Raw genomic sequence first — 26,246 nt, forward strand, 5'->3', positions numbered from 1 at the left:
GACCAAAAATATATAGTTCAGGATTCACATTTTTTGTTAAAAAATTGCATCATGTCAAGTTTAATTAAAATAGTTTCTTTTTATACATCATTTGATCACATATTGCATAGGTTTTACTGTAGAAACTAATAGAGTGGCACACACATCTTTTTTTAATATATTATATACGATAGAAGATCTCACTTACACATTTAATATCATGTGTTGGAATAATATTCTGTGCAAGATAATAATAAAAATTATTATTATTTTCTATTATCCTCAAGCTCTACAAATAATATGAATATTAAAAATAAGATTGCAACGAATAGAACAAATTTATTGATATCAGTATTACCAGGTTGTATATCTACTTTTGACCGGTTTGGACCCTGTCAAACTTACTAAATGACCTCTTTAATAAAACACCTATCTTTTACTTCCAACATGACCTGCAAAAGAGTCCATGATTGAATATGAATAGATCAAAAGTTTTCACGCAAAAAGGAGTCATGATCCCGCCATCATCAAATTTCCTTCAACTAACTGTCCAATAACATGTATATTAGGATTTTGAATGCTTATATACCAAGTATGTTATCATTCTATAGAAGATGTTGCATACCATCACAAAAATCATTTGCATCCATGGTGTTGGACATTTGGTAACACACAAACATATATTTTCATTTTTTAGATGCACTAAGAAGATTGCATGGTTATATGCATGACAGACTGTGAAAGTGGCGAAATGTGCACAATACAAAACAGTTCATTGAAATTGATACTTTAAAATGTTAAATTAGATAAAAGTAAGGTGCATCATGATGGACAATTTATGTAGAGCTTCAGAGGTAGTAGTAGTGATCATGCATGGTGTCTTTCTGAAGTTTCATATCATATCGAGTGAAGATCAGCTGAAAGAGCATGGTGCCCCCATGTGTGATTTTGGTAATTGATGACAATCGCTATGGACTAATGGTTGCCTTGAGCTATATTTGAAGAGTTTGTCCATAGGCATTTCTTGAAGTCCATTTGTTGATTTCAAGGAGATTTTGTGGTGACTAAGGTGCTACTCAAGGAAGTATCCAAAGCTTGGTCATAGATAAGGCATGATACAAGGTTGGCAAAGACTAAGTCAAAGAGTGAATCAAGTTGATCAACACATGAAGCGTACAAGATGTATCGAGAGGGATCAAGTGATCCCATGGTATGGTAAACATTGCCCATTTACGCTTCGTGTACTAACTCATGGTCTACATGAGAGTTCTTGGTGGGGCTAGGTATGTTTTCATGGGCATGCATCAAAAGGAAGATATCATATAACCCATGGAGGATGGCATCAAGTGGTGATCTTCCTCAAGATTGCGTTGTGCAAGTTCAAGTGGAGCATCATTGTCGGATCACGGGTTCCGGCAAAACCCTTAAGGTTCGAACACTAGGGTGCGCGCGAAGATCTCCCCCCTATCGATCCACGTCCTACTTAGCCTAGCTCTCACGAACTAACTCGACGAACTCGCAACACAAAGGACACAAGATTTATACTGGTTCGGGCCACCATTGTGGTGTAATACCCTACTCCAGTGTGGCGGTGGTGGGTTGCCTCTTGGGCTGAGGATGAATAGTACAAGGGGAAGAACGGCCTCCTGAGGTTGAGGTATTCTTATGCTTGGTGCACTTGTGTGGCTGAGGATGAACTCGATCCTTCGTCTCCCTGCCTATGGTGGTGGCTAGTCCTATTTATAGCGGCCCTGGTCCTCTCCCCAAATATTGAGCGGGAAGGGAGCCAACAACGGCCAATTTTGAAAGGGGACAGCTAGTACAAGCTATCCTGACAAAAGGTGGTCTTCACCTACCAAAGGTTCTGGTGGTGACGCCGTCCTGGGCTCCATGGTGACCTTCGTCTTGCTGTCCTTCTGGTCTTGGTCTCGTTGCACCAATATGGAAACCTTTGCTTGATGCCTCCATACTCCGCGCCTGCGCTTGCCCCCTTAGCACTAAAGAGGAAACAAGGACGTTGCGCGCGCTGGCGCCCTCCTGGTCTCGATCGTCATGGCTCACGTCACGAGAACCTCACGAGGTTTGCCCGACCTTGAACTCTCCGCCCCTCACGAGCCAGCCTGGCGAGGCCGCTCCTGAGGAGGTCTTGTGTCATCTGCCTCGCGAGGCTTGGCCCCTCGCGAGGGTCTTGATTCCTTGTTGATGAAGATGGGCCGTACAGGCCTGCCAGAAAAGCCACGCCATGGGCCGCAGATAGGCAAGTCTGGGGACCCCCGTTCCCAGAACACCGACAATCATGAAGCGATCACATGCTTGAAGGTTGTTGTTCATTGTGGTGACAATGGACTTGTGAAGATGTGCCGAAGAGTGGTTGTTGGCGTTCTGGGACTGGGGGTGCCCAGACTTGCCTGCCCGTGACCCGCGAGCGTGGCTCCACCAACGGCATGGTACGGCCATCTTTAGCAGCAACAACACAAGACCCCTCGCGAGGGGCCAAGCCTCGCGAGGCGGACGACACCAAGACCTCCCTGGGGGCAGCCTCACTAGGCTGGCTCCTGAGGAGCGGAGATATCTATGCAAGGGGCACCTCGCGAGGTCCACATGACGTGAGCCATGATGACCAAGGCCAGACGAGCGCCAGCGGGCGCAGTGTACCCGTTTTCTCTTTGGTGCTAAGTAGGCAAGCGCAGACGCGGGGTACCGAGGCATCAGACAAAGGTTTCCATATCGGTGCAACAAGACCAAGACCAGCAGGACGGAGGTCATCACGGAGCCCACAACAGCATCACCACCAGAGCCTTTGGCAGGTGAAGACCGCCTTTTGTCAGTATAGCTTGTACTAGTTGTCCCCCTTTAAACTTGGTCGTTGTGGGATCCCTTCCCACCTAAACATTTGGGAAGAAGACCAAGGCCACTATAAATAGGACTTAGCCACCACCATAGGGGGGAGAAAGGGATAGATCGGATCCATTCCACCCAAACGAGCTCACCAGTTCATCTAGCTCAAGAACGCCTAACCTCCTGAGGTTGTTCATCCATTGTACTAGTCCATCCTTAGCCCCTCGAGGCAATCCACCCACAAACTGGAGTAGGGTATTACACCGCAAGGTGGCCAGAACCAGTATAAACGCTCGTGTCTCTTTTTCTTTGGGTCCGTCGAGTTAAGCCATGGAATCATTGAGCGAGCGAGCGAGGAAGACAGTGCTCTTCGCGCGCACCCCAGAGTTCAAACCTCACAAGGGTTTGCCAGAACCCGTAATCCGACAGTGGATCACCCATAGTGGAGTATGGGGAGCAATCAAGAAAGGTGGTCCAACTTGAGGAGGATAAGATCGTCTTCATCTAGCTCAAGTGAACTATGCGCAAGGCAAAGGCTTGTCCTTGATAAGTTTTCTTTCACCGGTCTCATGATGTTAGTTGGGAGACCGGGTTATAGGATCGATTGCCGTAGTATCAAGGGGGTTCTTGAGTGAGTAGCTTGATCGTAACATCCGTAGAGAGCTCAAACCATTGCATCCCCGACATCATCTTTCTTGGTTCTTGTTTGGCTTTTCTCAATGTGAGATTTTAGATCTAGTGGTCATCTTCATGACAAGCTCAAGTTCTTCGAAAACGGATTTCGTATGCAACATTACGTTTTCGGTGTTAGAGTTTCTATTGGCATTTTTTTGCATTATTGCTAGTTCTAAATATATCAATGTCTTCTCTACTCTCTATATACTACTCCCTCCGTTCTTTTATATAAGGTGTATTTGTTTTTTGATAAAATTGCACAATGTAAAGTGCATTTCTTCTAAATCCTCGTAATTCCCTTTTTATACTCCAAAAAGAGGAAAGTATCTCTCATCTGATTGACTGTATCTCTCGTTGTATCAAAAGAAGGAAACTATCTCTCTCTCTCGATTGCATGTATCTCTTACTTTTCTGAACTCACAGATTTACTTGCCACTAACAAACAAATTTCCTAAGGGTAATTTTGTCCTAACACCTCTATAATTATGTGCCTTGGTCACTGTCAGTGTCAAAACCGGCGGATCTCGGGTAGGGGGTCCCGAACTGTGCGTCTAGGCCGGATGGTAACAGGAGGCAGGGGACACGATGTTTTACCCAGGTTCGGGCCCTCTTGATGGAGGTAAAACCCTACGTCCTACTTGATTAATATTGATGATATGGATAGTACAAGAGTAGATCTACCACGAGATCAGAGAGGCTAAACCCTAGAAGCTAGCCTATGGTATGATTGTATGTTATGGTTGTTGTTGTCCTACGGACTAAAACCCTTCGGTTTATATAGACACCGGAGAGGGTTAGGGTTACACAAGGTCGGTTACAAAGGAGGAGATATCCATATCCGTACTGCCTAGCTTGCCTTCCACGCCAAGTAGAGTCCCATCCAGACACGAGACGAAGTCTTCAATCTTGTATCTTCATAGTCTAACAGTCCGGCCAATGGAGATAGTCCGGCTGTCCGGAGACCCCCTAATCCAGGACTCCCTCAATAGCCCCTGAACCAGGCTTCAATGACGATGAGTCCGGCGCGCAGTATTGTCTTCGGCATTGCAAGGCGGGTTCCTTCTCCGAATACATCACAGAAGAATTTGAATACGAGGATAGTGTCCGACCCTGCAAAATAAGTTCCACATTCCACCGTAGAGAGAATAACATTTTCGCAGATCTAATTTGCTGGCTTGTTTTGACAGCATGACGTTACGTCATGGCCCGGTGATTATTCGAACCGTTTCTTTTAACCAACCCCGCACATAACGCGAGGCAGTTTTTCGACACGTCTTGTCAAAGCAGAGATCGTGTCCCCTTATTACGGGATTCTCATCAATACGGGCGTGGGTAACCCAACCGCGCCATCAATTGCAGCGCTTGGGGGATAAGCGAGTTTTACCAGGCAAGTGGGGACGCTTAGTTTCGTCCGCCCATATAAAGGGGTAAGGATTCACCTTTCTATCCACGCCTTCTTCCTCCCTTACCCATCCGTTTTCGCACACTCGAGCTCTAGCGCCCAAGTCCGCACTTCCCACCTTGACCTTCTCCAATCATGTCCGAAGCGGGAGGCAAGTGGATGGTCTCCTCCGTCACGGAGGGAGACATCAAGAAGCTGCGTGGAGCCGGATACCTAGCCGCGAACATCGCGCATCGGCTGCCCACCGCGGGGCAGATCGTCCCTACCCCGGAACCTCACGAGAGGGTAGTTTTCCTTCACCACTTCCTCCGCGGACTAGGGTTTCCCCTCCATCTATTCGTCCGTGGTCTCATGTTCTACTACGGCCTGGACTTTCATGATCTGGCCCCGAACTTCATCCTCAACATTTCAGCGTTCATCGTCGTGTGTGAGGCTTTCCTCCGCGTCCGGCCCCACTTCGGCATGTGGTTAAAGACCTTCAATATCAAGCCGAAGGTGGTACGAGGACAACAAGCAGAATGCGGCGGAGCCATGGTGGGCAAGATGCCCAACGTCATATGGCTCGAAGGCTCCTTCGTGGAGACAATAAAGGGGTGGCAGTCGGCGTGGTTCTACATCACCGAGCCGCGCGACGCCAAATGGGCGGCAGCCCTCGAGTTTCGATTCGGATTCCCTACACGGCTCACTTCCTGGAAGGAGAAGGGCCTGTCGTGGGGTTCATCGGTGGAGCTGGACGGACTCCAGAAGTGTATCCGGAGTATGGCAAGCAAGAAGCTCAAGCTTGTCAACATAGTCCAAGTTATGCTCATCCGCCGGATCCTCCCGTGTCAACAACGGGATTTTACCTTATGGGAGTTCGACCCGGCCCAGCACCAGACTCTGAGCGAGCTCTTTGATACGACGCACGAGGACGTCTGGAAGGTACTGTTCAAGGGTGCCGAGGTCCCTCCTTCTCTCGCCGAGGATCGCGGACTAAGCGCAAAGCGCTTAGCGCGTTCGGTGAGTTCAATACGTCCCATAAGACATTTATCTTCCCTAGCTCAATTATGCGCGGGGTCTAATCTCTAGGCCTTTGACATGACTGGGTGGAGACGTTGGGGTAGATCGACTGTCCGGCCCCTTTGCCCGAAGACATTGCGAGCGCTCTACTGATGGAGATGCTGGCTCCGGCTCCTTACAAGGTGCCGGAGAAGACCAAGAAGGCCAAGGGAACCCGAAAGAGTTCCCGACGCTAGGTGTTATCGGACTCATCGTCCGATAACTCTGCGGCACACTCTTCCCCCGAAGATGAGGAGGAAGAAGAAGATGCTCCCCCTCTAGGCGGGGGAGACAAGAAAAGGAAGGCCGCCCCAACTGGGGAGGCCGAAGGGTCCAAGAAGGGGAGGACTCTCCTTCCGGACAGTTCCACCGCCGCCGACGAGGGTGAAGGCGAGTGGTTGCCCCGGGCCAAGCCCCCAGGGAGATCGTAAGCATTTGGATACCAGAGTAACTCATAGCATTCCTTTGTCGCACTACTTTCCCTAACGCCGAACATGATTATGCAGGCCGCCGCGAACCAGCATCGATGTATCATCGGACGGCTCCCTGGGCTTGTCGGACATGGATAGCGATCCAGTCCCAACCGCCACCTCCCCTCATCCTGCTGACGACGCCGAGGTGCTATCTCAAGAGGCACCGGGTCGAGGGGAGACAGTCCTGGAGGCGCCTCAAGGTGACCTTCCGGACTTCGGGAGCTGCGGGGACAGGGCCCCCGAGAGCTCCGAGTTTGGCCCTTAGCCGAACACCGCACCGGACCCTCCAACGGTTCAGGGCTCGGGCAGGCGGCCTCCTTCTAAGAGGGGCAAGACGCCTGTGCCGGTGACCTCTGTCCATCCAGAGGCACTGGACAATCTGCTAGAAGCGCTTCGCAGCGCTTCCATCGACGAGGAGCACCGCACTATCATGAGTGCGGTGATCCAGAAGGTTCAGTCCGCCAAGAGCGGATTGACTGAAGCCTGTGCCAGCCTTCTAACATGCTTTGAGGTAAGTGTTTTAAAATGTAGTAGAAATATTACCGCATAGATAGTAGCCCCTGATGCTTTGTTCGGTGTTCACAAAGAAAAGCCGAACAGAGGATCAAATAATATCGCAGGAGTCTAATATAAGTATGTCAATATGCGTATGCAGGCTTCGCTGCTGGTGTCCGCCGCACCGACTGCGGAGGTCGTCGTACTGAAGTAGGACCTCGAGGGGTCCAGGAAAGAGCTCGGCCTTGCCAAGAGGCAGCTCGAGGAGAACAAGGGTAAGTAATACCCTGTCTTATGTATATGTATAAAAGAGGACGCGATTGCAAAATGACATGATCATCGTATGTTTGCCAGGGGCCCCGACCGAGGTGGCGACCCTGAAGCAAGCGCTAACCAAGGCCGAAGATGCAGCGGCCAAGGAGCGCACCGAGCGAGAGAAGCACGAGGCTCGGGTGGGCGAGGTGCAGCAAGAGCTCTAGGCTCTTGTGGCGAAGCACGAGGCGTTGGAGCTTGACTTCAAGACGTGGGAGTCTGAGCTTGCCGCGACCCTCGAGAGTGTAAAAAGTGCCAAGGCCGAAGCCCAAAAGGCCCTCCAAGAGATCGACGCGATTAAGAAGATAACGGCGGGTAAGGCTTTCTATATGCAAAGCAAGCATGTAAAAGTAAATTACCGATTACTTACCCGGATCCGGAGCTCTTCAGGAGTATTCGCAGATTTGCCCCGCAGTGTGTCCGATGCCGCACAATTTTACCAGGCCGAGGACGGAAGCTCGACGGAGAAGCTGTTCTGGTCTCAGTATGCTGAGGCCGAACATCCGGTGCCAATGAGCGACCAGCTGAAGTAGATGGTCGAGCTACATAAGGCGGCCGATCAGGCCATCAAGAGCTTTATAGTCCGGTTGTGGCCTGGCGACGCCCTTCCGAACAGCTTCTTCGGCCTGATGAGGCGGCTTGTGGATGCCTGCCCGCGGCTGGAGGTCGTCAAGCGATCTGTCTGCATTGAAGGTGCACGCCGGGCTTTCGCCCATGTGAAATTGCAGTGGGTCAAGCTAGACGCCATGAAGCTGATCAAGGAGGGGCCGCCGGAGGGCAAGGAGCACCGCCACCCCGAGATGTACTACGAGGGTGTTCTGCCGGGTGCCCGTCTCATCGCGGATGAGTGTTTAAAAGATGTAATGTTTGAGTAAACTTGCTCGTTTTATCCTATATTTATGAAAACTTGTTTCATATGCGCTATGCAACGCTTGCTTGAATTTAAAATATTACCTTCTGTTTGGCTGTTTATCCAATCTGAGAGATGGCTAGCCCTCGGCTTCTGCCCCCATGCCACGAGTGCTGGGGTGTTCGGAATAAACCTGAGCACTCTTGTTCCCATATTTGGGTCCTTCGAGGGAGGTGCTCAGCACAACGAACAAGGCAACCGGACTAATAATGCTTTATCACTCTCACTTAGCCATATTCGGAAGGCCGAATTCGGGGCGCGATACATGCCTGTAAGCCGGACAGGGCCGGCCCCTCGCCCTAAGCGGCATAAGTCTTTAGGGACTCGAAAAACCTCGCCGAACAGCGACCAGTCTCTCGCCTTATCATGACAGTCAGTTTTAGCTTTCTCTACTGAGGTGCTCAGCCCGGCAGAACCGGGGCACAATCGCAGTAGTTCTCCTAACGCTACCTTAGCCGATAGAGCGGAACGCAAGGTACCAAAACATAGGAGCCGGGCAAACCCAACAATTGACCAAAGACATGATTCGAAGCTGATGCATATAATGCTATAAGTTCGGGGTGCCGCACTTGTGAAAGTGTTCGGACTTTTCACACCGCATTGTGGGGTACGTAAGCCCCTGGTGTATTAGCCGTACCAAGGTGTACGGTTGCAAGGCGTCATTAATGAACACACACACACACACACACACATATATATATATATATATATAACAAGAATGCAATAATAGTCGTAATGTCATGCATTGTTTATTAAAAAATTGCGTTAAAGCAGAGTGATACAGATAGTGCGATAAGCAAAGAGTAGGACTATGTCCCTTCCAAGGGCAAGCTGAGGAATGATATTAAATTGAATATTTCACTTGTTACTGTAATCAACCTGGGAATTCCGTGGTATGGCGTAGCTGTCTGCCTCCTTGGTTGCTGCATCAAGTGTTCGGCAATAGTGCTGTCGGACAGTGTTTCCAGAGATTAAGGTCCTGAAAGAAAAAGAAAAATAACCAAACGGGAAGCCCCTAGTGCAGTTTAGGCCGCGTTTTGGGGCGTGCCGCAGTTGTGCCCCCCTCCCCACCTGTGCCCATGGTATTTTTAATGCATAATTATGTACGCGCAACACGAATATCGCCGTTGGGCTGGGATTGGGGTGGCCGCCGTATTGCTACGCGAGCTCAGATCGCGCCAGGCGGTCTATTTGCCGATTGCCCCGAGCGCGCTTGAAGGTGTCCGGGCTTTGAAGCGCCGAACTGGTTGATTGCCTTGAGAGGCTGCTTTGCGCTTCTGCTGCGAGGGCTGCGGTGTGCTCCTCTGTTCGGAGAGAGCGCTCTGTGTTTCCATTGACTGTAATAACTCCGCGAGGTCCTGGCATCTTGAGCTTGAGGTATGCATAATGCGGTACCGCATTGAATCTAGCAAATGCGGTTCGCCCGAGCAGCGCGTGATAGCCACTGCGGAACGGGACTATATCGAAGATTAACTCTTCGCTTCGGAAGTTATCCGGGGATCCAAAGACCACTTCCAGTTTAATTGAGCCTGTGCAATGGGCCTCTACGCCTGGAATGACGCCCTTAAAGGTCGTTTTTGTGGATTTGATCCTTGAGGGGTCTATACCCATTTTGCACACTGTGTCCTGATAAAGCAGGTTCAGACTGCTGCCGCCGTCCATAAGGACTCGAGTGAGGTGAAATCCGTCGATGATTGGGTCTAGGACCAGTGCGGCGAATCCGCCATGACGGATACTAGTGGGGTGGTCCCTGCGATCGAAGGTGATCGGACAGGAGGACCAAGGGTTGAACTTTGGGGCGACTGGCTCCAACGCATATACGTCCCTGAGCGCACGCTTCCACCCCCTCTTGGGGATGTGGGTTGCGTATATCATGTTCACCGTCCGCACTTGTGGGGGAAACCTCTTCTGTCCTCCAGTGTGCGGCTGCCGGGGCTCCTCCTCGTCATCGCTATGCGGCCCCTTGTCCTTATTTTCGGCAATTAACTTGCCGGCCTGCTTGAACACCCAACAATCCATGTTGGTGTGATTGACTGGCTTGTCTGGGGTGCCGTGTATTTGACACGAGCGATCGAGTATACGGTCCAAGCTGGACGGACCCGGCGTACTTTGTTTGAATGGCTTTTTCCGCTGACCGGGTTTAGAGCCTTTGAATCCGGCATTGACTGCCGTATCCTCAGTATTGTCACTGTTAATGCGGTGCTTATGCTTGTTGCGACGTGACCTGCTATTGCCGTCCTTGGTATCTGAGATACCATGGTTCTTTGATATGTTATTACTGCGAGCCAGTCAGCTGTCTTCTCCCGCACAAAAGCGGGTCATGAGCGTCGTGAGAGCTGCCATAGATTTTGGCTTTTCCTGACCAAGGTGCCGGGCTAGCCACTCGTCTCGGATGTTGTGCTTAAAAGCCGCTAAGGCCTCCGCATCCGGACAGTCGACGATTTGATTTTTCTTTGTAAGAAACCAAGTCCATAATTGCCTAGCCGACTCTTCTGGCTGCTGAATTATGTGGCTCAAGTCATCGGTGTCTGGTGGTCGCACATAAGTGCCCTGAAAGTTGTCGAGGAATGCGGCTTCCAGATCTTCCCAACAGCTAATGGAGTCCGCTGGCAAGCTGTTAAGCCAATGCCGCGCTGGTCCCTTGAGCTTTAGTGGGAGGTATTTGATGGTGTGTAAGTCATCGTCGCGGGCCATGTGGATGTGGAGGAGGAAGTCCTCAATCCATACCGCGGGATCTGTTGTGCCGTTGTATGATTAAATATTTACAGGTTTGAAACCTTCTGGGAATTGATGTTCCATTACTTCGTCTGTGAAGTATAAGGGGTGTGCGGCGCCTCTGTATTGGGCTATATCGCGACGCAGCTCGAATGGGTCTTGCCTGCTGTGTTCGGCCCGGCCGGATTTGCTTTTACTGTATCTGGCGTGACATTTGTCGTCTCGTAGAATGGTGCTCCCTCGTGATCCATAGATCTATCTTGAATGCTTTGCCTTGTCCTCCAATATGTCTCGCAGGTCTGGCGTATCTCCCCATGCCTTTTTATTTGAATGGCGTTGGGGTGGAGGCTGAGGTTTTGGCTGGAATGCCTCTCTATCGCGGCCATGAGGTGGCCGATCAGCCGTATCATACGCTTCTTCCTCCAGTCGGGGTAGTAACCTGCGCCTTGGGTAACTCTTGGAGGGGCGTTCAAGTTTATATTCCTCGACTGCGAGGACTTCAGTCCATTTGTCAGCTAGCAGATCTTGATCAGCTTGAAGCTACTGCTGCTTTTTCTTCAGGCTATTTGCCGTGGCCATAAGCCGGCGCTTGAAGCGCTCTTGTTCGACGGGATCCTCTGGTACGGCGAATTCATCGTCGCCGAGGCTTGCCTCGTCTTCGGAGGGGGGCATGTGATCATCCTCCTCCTCTTCGTCTGCCGCTCTCTCAGGAGAGCTGGCTCCTTCATCCTCCTGCTCTAAATCTTGCTGGAGGGGATTGTTGTTGTCTTCGGCACTATCTGGAGTGTTATTATCTCCTGTGCCGGTATCACCACTTTTGCTTTGGCGGGACTTAGAGCGGCGCCGCTGACGTCGGCGCTTGGGTTGCTTCTTGGAGGGGTCATCCTCCGCTATCTCGCCGCCATTGCCTTCGTTGGGTGTATCCACCATGTATATGTCATATGACGAGGTGGCATTCCAGTGCCCTATAGGTGCTGATTCATGTTCGTCTCCTACATCGTCGTCCATACCGTCGATGTCTTCGGAGTCGAAGTCGAGCATGTCGGTTAAATCATCGACAATGGCTACGAAGTGGGTGGTGGGTGGGCGTCGAATTTCTTCGTCGTCCGCATCCCAATCCTGTTGGCCATAATCCGGCCAGGGCTCTCCTGACAAAGAGAGAGACCTTAGTGAATTCAGAATGTCGCCGAAGGGCGAGTGTTGAAAGATATCCGCGGCGGTGAATTTCATGATCGGCGCCCAATCGGATTTGATTGGCAGGGGCGCGGATGGTTCGGAGTCCGGAAAAGAGTCCGGCACCTTGGAGTCACGGGCTGCATAGAGGATTATGCCGGTGTTTGGCTCGATCGCCGTCGAGACTGCAGCCCCTGAGGCGGTGTCTAGCCACCCGTCCTCGATTGGCGCAGTTGGCTCCGAGCTAAGGGTCGGAGCTGATGCGGGCGTGGCCTCTGGGGTACTGTTCGGCGGTAGAGCTAGGTCATACCCCTCGCGACAGTGCGGCGCGCCCGGCTGTGGCTCGAATCCGTCGAAGATCAAGTCTCCACGGATGTCGGCCGTGTAGTTCAAACTTCCAAATCTGACCTGATGGCCAGGGGTGTAGCTTTCAATCTGCTCCAGATGGCCAAGCGAATTAGCCCCCAGTGCAAAGCCGCCGAATACGAAGATCTGTCCGGGGAGAAAAGTCTCACCCCGGACCACATCGCTATCGATGATAGTAGGAGCCATCAAGCCTAACGGCGACGGCACAGAGGAACTCTCAATGAAATCACCAATGTCGGTGTCAAAACCGGCGGATCTCGGATAGGGGGTCCCGAACTGTGCGTCTAGGCCGGATGGTAACAAGAGGCAGTGGACACGATGTTTTACCCAGGTTTGGGCCCTCTTGATGGAGGTAAAACCCTACGTCCTGCTTGATTAATATTGATGATATGGATAGTACAAGAGTAGATCTACCACGAGATCAGAAAGACTAAGCCCTAGAAACTAACCTATGGTATGATTGTATGTTATGGTTGTTGTTGTCCTACGGACTAAAATCCTTCGGTTTATATAGACACCGGAGAGGGTTAGGGTCACACAAGGTCGGTTACAAAGGAGGAGATATCCATATCCGTACTGCCTAGTTTGCCTTCCACGCCAAGTAGAGTCCCATCCGGACACGAGACGAAGTCTTCAATCTTGTATTTCATAGTCTAACAGTCCGACCAATGAAGATAGTCTGGCTGTCCGGAGACCCCCTAATCCAGGACTTCCTCAGTCACCGTGCCGAAAATAATACATCATAAAGAAACAGAAGGAGTACTTCAAAAGACTGTAATGTCCCGTGTTTCACTTTTTCCCACCATCTCTTGGTCCAATCTTTCCCATATAATAATCAATCACCTTAATTACTTACCTGTTAACCAATTTCACTTTAATTTACTTACCAAATTTCTCATGAAAATACATGGTGAATCACGAGCAGGATCTGATAAACATTTATTTACACAATCACATTAATATGAGCAGGTAAATCACAAGCTAACTTACTATTTATATCCCACTGCAACGCACAGACATCATCCTATTTAATCTAAAAAACGCTTAACGAATCCAATCTTCTTTTTTTTTGGAGGGGAAAACGAATCCAATCTCCAGTTGACCTTTTGAGATATGTGCATATGGCGGTTGCATATAGGGAAGCACACGGTGATACCAATCCTTACACACTCCCATGCTACCATTTATTTTAGAACTAGATCATGATGGCCCGCGTTGCTGCGCCCGTTCATTTAAAAAATTAAAAAATTATATAAATATTTAAAAACATAAACTATCATATATTAGACAATTATATGAATATAATATTTTACATAGACTATAGTAGTAAATAATTCTCTTCTAAATATACATGATGTTGCTGCTAAGGGGCAAAACTTTTAGGCTTGTCCCGTTGCACGACATCGCATTGACGGGTCAAATGGCACATACACTAATAATGCTTGTATAAAATATAATTACCTACCCAAGCTTTAAAGGATCACCGACATAATTATTTTAGAAAAAATCATAGACTGGAAACAAACACGTGGCTATTGTTACAAAAACACCATTTTTGTTCTTTCATAGGCAGACACAACAAGTGACAATTTTCATAGAGGGTAACATTTTTCTGGTGACATAACACATAAAATGTTTAAGCTTAGAAAATAATTCTAAATAATAATTTTTTAGACATAATAATGAGTGACAATTTTCACAAAAAATATGGTTGTTCGAGATCCCTCTTTACACCTCATATCTGTTAGTTAATATGGTTATGGTATGGTTTACATAATGGATGCTAGAGAAAACTCTCTTAAGCCGTGTACTTTTCTTGACATCCACCTTTTCAGGGCTCAAAACCTTGGAGGTTTTCTAAATATCTAATACTTGAATAGCGAAATGTTCATCTATACCCTTTCGAAACATGTGTTTTCACTTTTGGAGAATACATATGAAAATGATAGTTTTGCACATACCTGACTTAACCCCAAAAGGCGATGGGCAACTCCGCATGTGCAGCACACACGAGGCTAGAAAAAGCACTTGACTCCAAAAATTACCACAATAATCAAGCATCTCACAATTTAGCTCAATAGGTGGATATAAAATTGTTTCCCGGGACATATAAGTAAGAGCAATTCTGCCCAGCCTTTTTTTTACGGGAGCAATTATCTTCAGAATTCTTTTGAGAAATTATGCCCAGACTTAACAGCAGGATAATTGACTCAGTGTTGATGTTCAAATTAGAGTGATTGATTGGTCATGGCCGCTGGGATGATGAACGCACCAACCTACTCAGAGTACTTTTTTGTGCTATGACCACGTTTTACACTTCATCGACCAAAGCAAGCCCAGCAGCCCGATCAATCACAGCTGGCCCAGATAGCTCCATGGAGCAGCAGCCCTAGAGAAACATCAGGACATCCAGACATCATGCGATCGACGTAATCGGACGGCCAGCGAAGGTAAAACGCTGTGGAGGCTCCTAGGTCTCTTAGTTATACTGTTTCTCAATTTAAAAAAAATCTAAAAAGTCATGAATGTTTACAACACATGTGTTTACCACCCGTAAAAAATTTAGATCCAAACTCCAAATACACATTGAGAATAAAAGACAAATCTCTGTCATTAAAGATGATATATGGAAGATCAAAGTGCCACCTAATATACATGTTTTTCTCTGGTTAATATACTATAACAAGAGCCTAACTAGAGATAACTTGGCCAAACGCAGGCATGTAGATGACATGTCTTGTGTCTTCTGCAACGAACCTGAAACTATCCAGCATCTATTCTTTGATTGCATTGTTGCTAAAAATGTCTGGAATCTAGTTGCTGATATTTTTAAGGTTGATGTTCCTAATTCATTTGCTCTGCTGACTTCCTTCTGGAAGAGAAGAAAACACCTTGAAGCTTTAAGCATCGTTACTGCTGCTACCTTGTGGAGCTTATGGCGTTTTCGAAATGACTTTGTTTTCCAGGGGCGAAGATGGCAAAGTATACGATGTGTTTTGAACCTGTTGGGGGCAACGATCAAGCAATGGAAAATACTATGCTCAGAAGCTCAGGGTGCGCTACTTCTCCGATGTTTAAGCCTACTGGACCACCGAAGAGGGGAATTGCTTAGAATTGCTTGGAGATAAAATGCTATTTTCGAGGACATCACTGGACTGTGTTATGCTAGTTTACAATTCTTAGCTTTGATCTTAAGTAAGCTGGCATGTTGCTCCCTGGCTATGTCTCTTGGCTTGAACTACCTAAAAACTTGTAATAGGGCAGTCTAAAACCCTGTTTCCTATCTGTGGCAACTACTCTCCGGTTGCCGCCGAGCGCTGTTAACAGTCTATGTTTGGTTGATGTTTGCCTTGGCTTTCTATAAAGTTGGGGTGGGAGGAAACCCCTTTTGTTTCAAAAAAATAAAAATAAAAGACAAATCCATATGTGAATAGTGTCTCCTTGTGCATTTCCTCAAAATAAACATTGAGAAACAAAAATGTCAAATCCATATGTGAATGGTGTCTTCATGTGCATTTCGATTTTGACTTGAATTTTTTAGGGGTTATAGACACATGTCTTGTACACCCTCTGTTTTTAAATGTAAGATGTTTTGACGTAGTAACATTTAGTTTTGAAACTATGGCGTGCTCTATGTTTCTAGGAAAATCATAATGTGCCAACCTACATAAAAAACAAAATTGCATTTTGTTTGGAAACGACAAAAACCTTGAAGCGACGCACGGCAAGGCCAGTCGCTTCGATCTGGTCGCTCCATCTTGAATCCAACGGTACATAGTGAGTGAGTTGGCATCATGTTCATAGTCAACCCGTATACCTCAAGTGCGCGGAAGCCATTGCCGCCTGCCCTCAGTTTTCCCTCTCCCACTCTCCTCCGCCGCCGGCGCCCGATGCGCCACCTCGTCGCGGCGGCGAAACCATCCCGGCGGCGGCATTTCTTCTTCTCCTTATCCCCCTACCACCAACTCTCCACCACGACCACCAGCGGCACCAATTCCTCCCATCTCTGCTCCTTCTACGACCCCGCGGCGCAGTTTCTCCCCTCCGGCTCTCCCCGGCACCTCTCCCTCCCCACCTCCCTCCGCCGCGACTCTCTCCTCGACCTCGCGCGCTTCCTCAAGTCCTCCCTGCAATGCCACCTAGCTCTCCGCACCCTCACCTCCCAGACCCCCCCGCTCCATGCCCGCTTCGCCGCCGCCTCCCGCCTCGCCATCTTGTCCCCGGCGCTGCGCCCCTTCGCATCCCTCCTCCTCGCCGCCCTCCTACCGGCCGCCTCCCCGCATCTCCTCGCCTGGTGCGCCTCCCCCCGCGGCGCCCCGTACGCGGCCCTCCGCCTCGCGCTCCACGCCTTTCTCGCCGCCGGCATGCCGGCTGAGGCGCTCGTCGTGCTCTCACGCATCCGCAGCGTTGGGAAAACGCCCAGCCTCTCCGCGCTCGCGACGCTGCTGCGCCTGCTGTTCCGCGAGGGCAACGTCCAGGCCGCGTGGAAGGTGTTCGTGGAAATGACAGCGATGGGGCCACGGCCGAGCCTCCCCATCTTCAACGCCATGATCCTAGGGTTATGCCACATGGGGCTCATCCCTGTAGCTGCGGGATTGCTTGGTGTCATGTGGAAGTTCCATGTTACCCCTGATGCGTGCAGCTATAACATCCTGATCAAGGGACATTGTGTGTTTGGGCAGGCAGGGGATGCTTTTGAGCTGCTTGAAAAAATGCACAAGTCAGGGTGCGAGCCGACTGTTGTGACGTATAACATTTTGGTGAATGTACGGTGCCGTGATGGGAATATGGTGGAGGCAAGGAGGCTGTTCGATGAGATGGTGGCGGTGGGGGTCGAAGCAAATACAATCACCTTCAATGTTTTAATCGATGGGTATGCAAAGACTGGGCAGATGGATGAGGCTGATGCCGCCTACAGAGAGATGAAGGAGAGGGGATTGCTGCCAGATTGCTGCACCTTCAACATTCTTTCTGCTGGAGCATACAAGTTTGGAAAGACCGCGCACTTAGCACATGAGCAGCAGGAGCTGTATGAAATGTTTGGTTCACAGATATCAGCAGACAATGTAGATATGACGATCTGTAGGCTTTGTTGGGATGGACGATTGGATGATGCCCGGCAGCTTGTGTGTTGTGCAATCGAGCAGGGTGCTCCAGTGAGTGTTGCAGGTTTTAATGCTTTGATTGCTGCATATAGCAAGGAGGGATTTGAAGAAGCAGCTCTTGAGTTATATAAGCTTATGAAAGAGATAGGCCTTGCACCCTTATCCTCCACTTTCAATTACTTGATACTGGGTCTATGCAATCAAGGAAGACTAGATGATGCACAGCTTTTGCTAGAACATATGATTAGTAAGGGATATTCTGTTGGTACCTCATTTACCGTTTACATGGATTCATGCTTCAGGTCTGGTAATGTAGAAGGTGCCTTGAAATGCTGGGATGATATGCTGAAAGTTGGTGGGCAGCCTGATTTTATCGCTTTCTCTGCATATATCAGTGGCCTTTGCAGATTAGATCATGTAAATGAGGCTTATCGGGCATTTGTGGAGATGACAAGAAGAGGTCTTGTTCCGAACAATATTACTTACAACTCTCTGATATCTGCGTTTGTTAGGGTTGGCCATGTGGCCGAAGCACTGCAACTAGAGCAGAAGATGAGGCAGAGTGGTCTTGTTCCTGATGTTTTCACAAGCAACATTCTGATTGATGGTTTTTGCAGACAAGGAAGGCTGGATATGGTGAATAACCGTTTCTTGGACATGCGCAGTAGTGGCTTAACTCCTGATGTAGTGACATACAATACAATTATTAATGCATATTGCCGGGCCCAGGATATGAACGGTGCCATGATTTTCATGAACAAGATGCTTGCAGATGGCTGTGATCCAGATATTTTCACATATAATATTTGGATTCATAGCCTCTGCAACAACCATTCGATGAATCGAGCAGCGAGAGTGCTGGATGAACTTGTTGCTGTTGGTTTCACACCTAATTCAGTTACATACAACACACTGATGGATGGCATTTGCAATGATGTCCTTGATCGAGCTATGATTCTCACTGGTAAACTGATTAAGATGGCTTTTCAACCCAACACCATCACAGTTAATGTTTTCTTTTCTCATTTCTGTAAGCAAGGTCTTGGAAGGCGAGCCCTTTTGTGGGCTGAGAAGCTCAGAGAAGATTCTGTTGCTTTTGATGAAGCTACAATGAATATACTTGACTGGGCTTCCAAGGAGATGGAGGATGACCTCCAGGGTAGAGTTGCTGATATTGACAAATGTATGTTTCTCGAGTTCTTAATGCTCATAACGTACAACACTATGAGCAATAATAGATCCCCAAAGTTTAGACATGTGCCTGTTGAGACAGTTATTGATCCTGCCAACAGCAATACAATCAAAGTTTTAGATACTGGGTAATAGCCAAATTTCATAATCACATGACTACTTGAAAACATTAGCCACACGATCAAAGTTTTTGGTGTCGATGAGGGACATTGGCATGAAGATGACACAATGGTCGCTAGCCTGGAGGAGGCAAGCAAGCAGATATCAATTAGCCGGCCAGAGAAAAGAGAGTAGGAGGAGGAAGAAGAAGACGAGACTAATCGGTCAGGGCGTGTGAGCGACGGGGTCCTGCGCCAACGGGCACCATCTACTGCTGCAAGCACTGCGACTCCAACCTTGCCTATGCCCAGCGCATTGTCTCCAAGGTCTCGGTCTCCTCCTATGTCTCTCATCTCCATTTACATCCCTTCTCCATTTTTATTCATCTTGTTTCCTCGCCAGATGTTCCACTGCAAGCATGGCAAGGCCTACCTCTTCAACAAGGTGTAAGTAATTAGATGACAGTGCCCTGCCTCAATCTTCATGTTGTTATGTGTCTCCATGTTGCCATCATAGTTTTACTGTGTGCCTGTTCTCTGTGACACAGATGCTACTGCATTATTATTTAGAATAGCTGTGCTCTGTTCTCTCATGCTCTATGTGCCCATGGTCATCAAGCAATTGCAATTTCTAGTGTTTTGGGCTGTTGTGATGGTCTGTGATCCAAATATACAATGCTAGATATGAAAATATATGATATGGTCATAGCTGAATGCTCAGTTTAGTATTGTACACTGTCAGAAATATTCTTGGTAAAATCAGTTTTGCAGCACTTCACTGAGAGATAGATTGTGTTCCTTAGTCCATGTTTGCTCTGCAATCTTTGATCTAAGATTCTGATTCAGAATGATTGTATCTTCATTTTTGTCTGACAAGTTTGCCTTCTCATCGCTGGATCAAGGTCATTTCAGGTTCATCAGGCTGCCCATGTCCATCTACCACCCAAGCCATGTCGCAGAGCAGCGGAGATACTCCACATGATCTGCTTCAGCTGCCTCCAGTTCAAGAATAACCTGGATTTTCTCAGAAAGATGTATTATGAGCTGAAATTTGAAAGTGACACTAGCTGACTAGCATAACTTGGATTTTCCCAGAAAGACGCATGATTCATTTTGAAAATAACAGGTGTAACTACAGTAGCAATCATCTAAACAAAAAGCATATGCCATGCTTTGTGTAACACATAGTTCAGTAGCCTAGACATTTGTGATGCAAAAATACCACCACATTACCCAAACCCTCAAACAGTATAAACCTCCACTCAAAGTCCAAGGTTAATTTAAGACTGTTAATTAAGCTATCGATGGCTGGTGTTTATTTTAGTTGTAGGTTTCTGAGGAGGATGGCATGTGTACAGTATAAGCACTAATTAATTATATTTTGCCGTATGTGATGGTCCAGCCATCAGGCCGTGGCCGAGTGTAGAGCAGGTCACCCAGCCAATGATTCGGTGTTTGGATCTGTGGTGGTGGTCTTCCGGCCACCACAATCTTGTTATTGTGATAATCTTTTTTGCTGATGAAATATGTCACAATATTTGTGCTTTGCAAGATTCTGTGGCTACTATGTTGTGCTGCCTATATGCATGATCATGTAGGATTCTGTTCTGCCTTTCACGACATATATCATTCTTTTGGCATTATGCTACCCATAGTTAGTTAAGAGAGCTACAAATTATCTTTTCCTTAGGTTGGATAATTTTGATTGATTAGTGTGTGCTTGAGCACGTACAGCTGAGAGCACCTCATGTATTTTATATAGATGTTCATTAAAGCTATTATCCGCGTCTTCTGATTATTCACTGTAATTGACATCTCCACTGTATTTGTGAATATATGAATCTAGGTTGTAAGAGTAATCTTAACGAGTTTTTGTTTTGCTGCTGTTTAGAAGCCTGTTTGTTTTATTCATGTACGTACTTTGGATCCACGTATCTCATGTATTAGCAATTTAGAAGTTGTGGATATTTTGGCCCATGAACAGTGGACATCTTGGCTTGTGAACAACACTAGGCAAACAACATGCGGTTTTTGTAAGAGCACACTATGTTAATTATAGCCTGCTGCACAGAATGGCAAAAACAACTGTATTTTATATTTCTTTGTTATAGGCATGTAAACCCAACCTTATCCCACAATGGCATTCTTTGAGATTTTTGATTTGATTAGCTCCTCCTCTTGATTGTAGGCCAATGCCTAGGCTCTGCTGCTGCCTATAGGAATTTGGGCCGCTTTCGTCTTTCTTGGTGAGTTCAACAACAATGAGTTTCGGTGGACTACCTCCTCAGCTACTTCAGCTTCTGCACTGCAGGGTGATGACAGCCTCATGACAGCGGTGGTCGCCTCTTCCTTGGTTCTGGTGAGTTCCTGGTCTCCTCCCTCTCTCCCTTATGCCTTGAGATTATCCAGCCATTGAGTCATGGCTGATTATCGAGCCAATCATAGGGTTTGGTTATGTGGTCATGTTGTCTGTGGTGGTGGTCTTCTGCCCACCAGTCTTGTGATTGTGATGATCTTGTTGATGAATTGCCCCATGTGGTGATTAGGCCCTTGTGCTATTTTACGCTATTTGTGATGGTTTGATATTTATTTAGGATCTTGGTGTGCTACTGCCTAGGGTGTAGAACTTGATATGGAAGGAACAAATCTTTTACTGCACTTGCTGCACCTTGAAAACTTAAGTTTCAAATTGGAGATTCAATTCAGGTTGACATGTGTCTCCTGTAATATACAAGGAAACATCTATTTCACCTCCAGTTGCCGCGCTTGCAAGATTGTATGTTAACTGTTAAACTATCTTTATGTCTGAAAGGGAATGAGCTTCCTAACTATGCATAGTCATGTAATTTCAAGTAGTTATGACGCAGTCTTCAATCTCTCTCTGGCACTCTGCATGCTATGACAGTCACCCTGTATAGACGCCATTTGAAGGATTTTATGCTTACCTTGGTCTGCATGTATGAAGTGCGATTTATCTATGAGCAACTTGCTATTGGTTTTAGCAAAGATGTACTTCCTCCGTTCCTAAATATAAGTCTTTTAGAGATTCTAATGCGGACACATACATAACAAAATGAGTGAATCTACACTCTACAGTATGTCTATATACATCCTTATGCAGTCCTTATTGCAGTTCATAGATTCATATAATACTAGATAGTAGCTTATCTTCTCTTGGTATTTACATATATATTTGATGCTCTTAGATGGACACTCAAACTCCTGCTTTTAGATATGGTAATGGCTCACTAAGGGCATTTCCAACGCGGATCACCAGAACAGCCCTCACCAAATGTCTATGGACAGGGATAGGGGTGGAGACATCCAACCACAATCACCAAATGTCCGCCCCTGGTCCAGCCTCCTCCATTTGACATGCATATCTAGATCAATACCAATTTAAGCATACGTTTAATAGTTGCAAACATATGCACCGGATCTTCAATATGTTTTTACAGATTCCAAAAGTTGCTAGTCCGGCTGTCCATGTCAAAGACCTTCATCGGCTCCCATTCCGGCTGTCTGTGGCAAAGACCTCACTCTTTGGCTTCTCCGGCCTCCTCCCTTTGCGCGAAGCGCTTCAATATGCTCACACGCTAGGCTTGGACAATCTTCGCCGCATCGGAATCCAAGTCCGACGTTTTCACGAACAACATTTTGGAGTCCTCCGAAGCGGCCTTGATCTCAAGCTTCTTCTCTTGGAGCTTGAGCTTCTTGTCTTGCATCTCCATGAAGATGCCAAATCTCTCCCCCTTATTTCCCTCTTTCACCTCATTGCGTGCGACACTTGCCTCCTCCTTCGTCATGATGTCCTTGAACTTCTTCGTCATCTTGGCCGCCGCCCCTTCTCCCTTCTTTTTCCCCTCCTCCCACTTCCTTCCCTGGTTCCTAATCACCTTCTTGGCCAAAGCAAGTCCATCTTGTCTTGGAACGGTTGGATCACCACCTTCGTCTTCATTGAGCATGACGTTGACGGAATTGGCAATCAAGGCGGTCCACTTGCTTTGCCCATTCAACTTCAACTAACAATGCATATAGATGAAGTGCTTCTTCTCCATCTTGTGATATAATGTGCATGCACGTACGACCTAGCAAAGGAAGACAATGGATGGTCAACAAGTTGCAACATTGAGCAAATCAATGAAATGACCAACACATAGAGCAACAAGGCACACAACTTATGAGATCTTGGATTGCCGCGCTACTTGGCCATCAGGTTTTCACTTAATTGTAAAAGCTGCAGAACTTGTTGATGCCCTCTTTGAATGTTGTACATTTGATGGTTGAGCGACTTTGAATTGCGCTGATGGATCACTTCCTTGTGGTAGGGATTGTAGTGCTTTTGCTCGTGAAACCAAATATGCATGCTTTGCTAAAATGCCACGCTCTGTTACTAGTGGCCAACCAATGCCTCACAACAATTCATCCTCCTTTGGGGAGAAATTTAGTCCCTCTGCTTCTTCTTTGGGTCGACGCCCGGCGCCCACTGCTCATCCGGATCCATGTGCGGCTGCTGGGTGTCCAACTGCTGGGTGCATGTTTGTTGGGTGTCCTACTGTGGTTGTTTCTACGGCTAGGAGTCATCCACTTATTCGTCTTCGTAGCTGCTTTCGTCGTGGATAATGTTCATCATCGCCTCGTCGGCTACCGCTGTCTCGCTTGGATGGGGCATTCCGGCAAACATTGATTGGGCATCGACGGACGAGCAGTCCACAGCCGCCATCCGTGATCGGACAAGCTCCCGTGACTGCGACTCCGTGAAGGCATAGTCGGTGTTGAGGTCGACGGTGAGACTTGATGGCTGGAGGTGGAGGAGGACGTGGACTGTTGCGGCGATTGCTGTGGAATGAGGTTCTGGGAGGCGTAGTAGTAGAGTGGCTTCAGCTGGGATGGCCACAACGTCGATTGCCTGGGCGACACCAGGGTGGCGGCGCACTTTGACCGGCCGCCGATGAACCCCCCGCCTTCTTATTCGCCCTGTGATGGCGGGTGCTGCGCTCCGCAGACGCGGCCTTGCGGGCGGCCACCACGGTCGGGGTCCTCTGGCTCCATCACGGTGGCGCCTGAACGGTGTTGGTGGTGGTGGTGTGCGTGCGTGCGTGTGTGTGTGTGTGTGGGGGGGGGGGGGGGGGGGGGGGGTTGGAGGCAGTGGGAAAGGGTGGGCTTTCCCGCGGAAACAGTGGTGGGAATGTCCAAATGTGCGTGCTTTGGATGGGGTTCTTGGGTCGGTCGGGCGTGTCTGAGTCTGACGCGGCGAACGTCCGGACGCCTGTAAACCTCCCCAACGTTTGGTTCCAGTTTGTGGGATTTCGGACATCCGGACCGGTCTGGACAAATTTGGTGACCTTTGTTGGATGGCAAAAAAAATGTCCTAACAGTCCAGTCCGGACATTTAGTGGCGATTTGTTGATCCGCGTTGGAGTTGCCCTAACCCGGCATGGTTTAGGTTCAGGTTCTAACCATCAAGAACATGTTCCTTATTTATCTCTCCCGTTGTCCGGGATGTTTGGTAGCAACTAATCTTGACGTGTGAACAGGTTGGTCATGGCGTCACGTGCACACAGACCTGCAGCTCTCGTTTCCATGACCTGGTGGTCGTTGTCACGGTCTCGGATGACGGTGGTTCACCACCTTGCTTCCAGTGCCGATGAGACAATGGGGTTGTCACCCCGTAATCTCGTAATCTCAGCGTCGGCTCCCACGACTGCCTCCTCGGCTACCACTACTTAGGTGAGTCCTTGGTCTCTCCTTTCTCCTCTGTCTGTTCTGGGATCTAGCCTTCGTGCTATGGCCATACTGTGCAGTCATCTCATTGCATATCTGGTAGTTTCAAACATCGTGCAGTATGTGCCAATTTCTTCCGCCTCAAATTTTTTTGGCATGAAAGAATAATTTGATAGCTTTGATTCATTTTATCAATTAGACCTCTGTTGTCAAATAGAACAATGTGCACTTAGTTAAATTTCTAATATTGCTGCTTCCCTTTTGATTTAGGATATTTTTGGGACCATTGAGTTTATATGATCTTTTGACTGTCTGGCGCAGTGGGGAGGATCTGCCCACTTGTGCCAAGAGGTCATGGGTTCGACACAGTCCCTCTGCATTGCACTGTGCAGGGGTAAGGCTTGCTTCGTATGACTCCATTGGCGTAGGGCGGCCGGAATTGGGCGCGACGGCAGCTGTGGGGTGAAGTTTCACTTTGGGTGTTGGGGTTCCCGCCGCAGCCCTTTTGGTTTTCGGGCAGCTGTTAGTGGTGATGTGTAATTTGCATCACCTGTAGCAATTTTTTGGGCACGGCCTAAATTTTTTTGGGCACCATATATACCTGTAGCGCTGCTGTTGGAGGCGTTTTATTTGACCCCCACCCCAAGTGACCTAAAAAGCATTTTTTTGGGCACAGCTGCATTTTTAGGGCTGCTGTTGGGGATGCTCATGTAGTTATCACGCAGTGTTCAGACTCTGCATTCTATGACGGTCACCCTGTATTGACACCATTTGATTAATCTTATGTTACCTTGGTCTGCTTGTATGAAGTGTCATTTATTTATCTTTGAGCAATCTGCTATTGGTGTTAGCAAAGCCGTATTTGTTTGTAATCTGGCAATGGTTTATAGGTCTCGTTTACTTGATAGCAAATTCACAATGGTTCAACTGAATCTTGATTTATCTACATTTTTTTTAAATTTTTGGTTAGCTGCAACTCACGGGTCCTTGTCAGTCTGTTACATAATCTAAAGACTAAAGAGCCATGGACTTTTTCCACTTATTTAGTCAGCACCTTTGTTCTGCATTTTGTTCACTAGAGAGATCTGATTCGGCTGTTTGAATATTACAGGAGAGCATAACAACAACAACAACAAAGCCTTTAGTCCCAAACAAGTTGGGGTAGGCTAGAGGTGAAACCCATAAGATCTCGCAACCAACTCATGGCTCTGGCACATGGATAGCAAGCTTCCACGCACCCCTGTCCATAGCTAGCTCTTTGGTGATACTCCAATCCTTCAGGTCTCTCTTAACGGACTCCTCCCATGTCAAATTCGGTCTACCCCGCCCTCTCTTGACATTCTCCGCACGCTTTAGCCGTCCGCTATGCACTGGAGCTTCTGGAGGCCTGCGCTGAATATGCCCAAACCATCTCAGACGATGTTGGACAAGCTTCTCCTCAATTGGTGCTACCCCAACTCTATCTCGTATATCATCATTCCGGACTCGATTCTTCCTCGTGTGGCCACACATCCATCTCAACATACGCATCTCCGCCACACCTAACTGTTGAACATGTCGCCTTTTAGTCGGCCAACACTCCGCGCCATACAACATTGCGGGTCGAACCGCCGTCCTGTAGAACTTGCCTTTTAGCTTTTGTGGCACTCTCTTGTCACAGAGAATGCCAGAAGCTTGGCGCCACTTCATCCATCCGGCTTTGATTTGATGGTTCACATCTTCATCAATACCCCCATCCTCCTGCAACATTGA

The 26,246-nt window shown here is 47.9% G+C and overlaps 1 protein-coding gene across 3 annotated transcripts; it reads left to right on the forward strand.

Annotated features, from left to right (window-relative positions):
- The first annotated feature begins 16,199 nt into the window (after window positions 1-16,199).
- LOC125520830 (pentatricopeptide repeat-containing protein At3g22470, mitochondrial-like) lies at window positions 16,200-25,619 on the forward strand. 3 transcript variants are annotated; one of them, XM_048685861.1, is made up of 5 exons: window positions 16,200-19,097; window positions 19,174-19,217; window positions 19,673-19,896; window positions 20,959-21,129; window positions 24,308-25,619. In XM_048685861.1, exon 1 carries the CDS (start codon window positions 16,267-16,269, stop codon window positions 18,802-18,804), a length of 2,538 nt encoding a protein of 845 aa, XP_048541818.1. In that variant the 5' UTR covers window positions 16,200-16,266; the 3' UTR covers window positions 18,805-19,097; window positions 19,174-19,217; window positions 19,673-19,896; window positions 20,959-21,129; window positions 24,308-25,619. The 3 variants fall into 3 exon arrangements, with proteins under 3 accessions (XP_048541818.1, XP_048541817.1, XP_048541819.1); XM_048685860.1 differs by lacking the exon at window positions 24,308-25,619 and having other exon boundaries at window positions 19,673-21,727; XM_048685862.1 differs by lacking the exons at window positions 20,959-21,129; window positions 24,308-25,619 and having other exon boundaries at window positions 19,683-20,159.
- The last annotated feature ends 627 nt before the right edge of the window (window positions 25,620-26,246 follow it).

The sequence above is a fragment of the Triticum urartu genome, chromosome 7 (genome assembly GCF_003073215.2).
Source record: "Triticum urartu cultivar G1812 chromosome 7, Tu2.1, whole genome shotgun sequence".
Taxonomy (NCBI): Eukaryota; Viridiplantae; Streptophyta; class Magnoliopsida; order Poales; family Poaceae; genus Triticum; species Triticum urartu.

Excerpts from the sequence above, each read along its gene's own strand:
- LOC125520830 (XM_048685861.1), top strand. The coding sequence starts at position 16,267 with ATGCGCCACCTCGTCGCGGCGGCGAAACCATCCCGGCGGCGGCATTTC.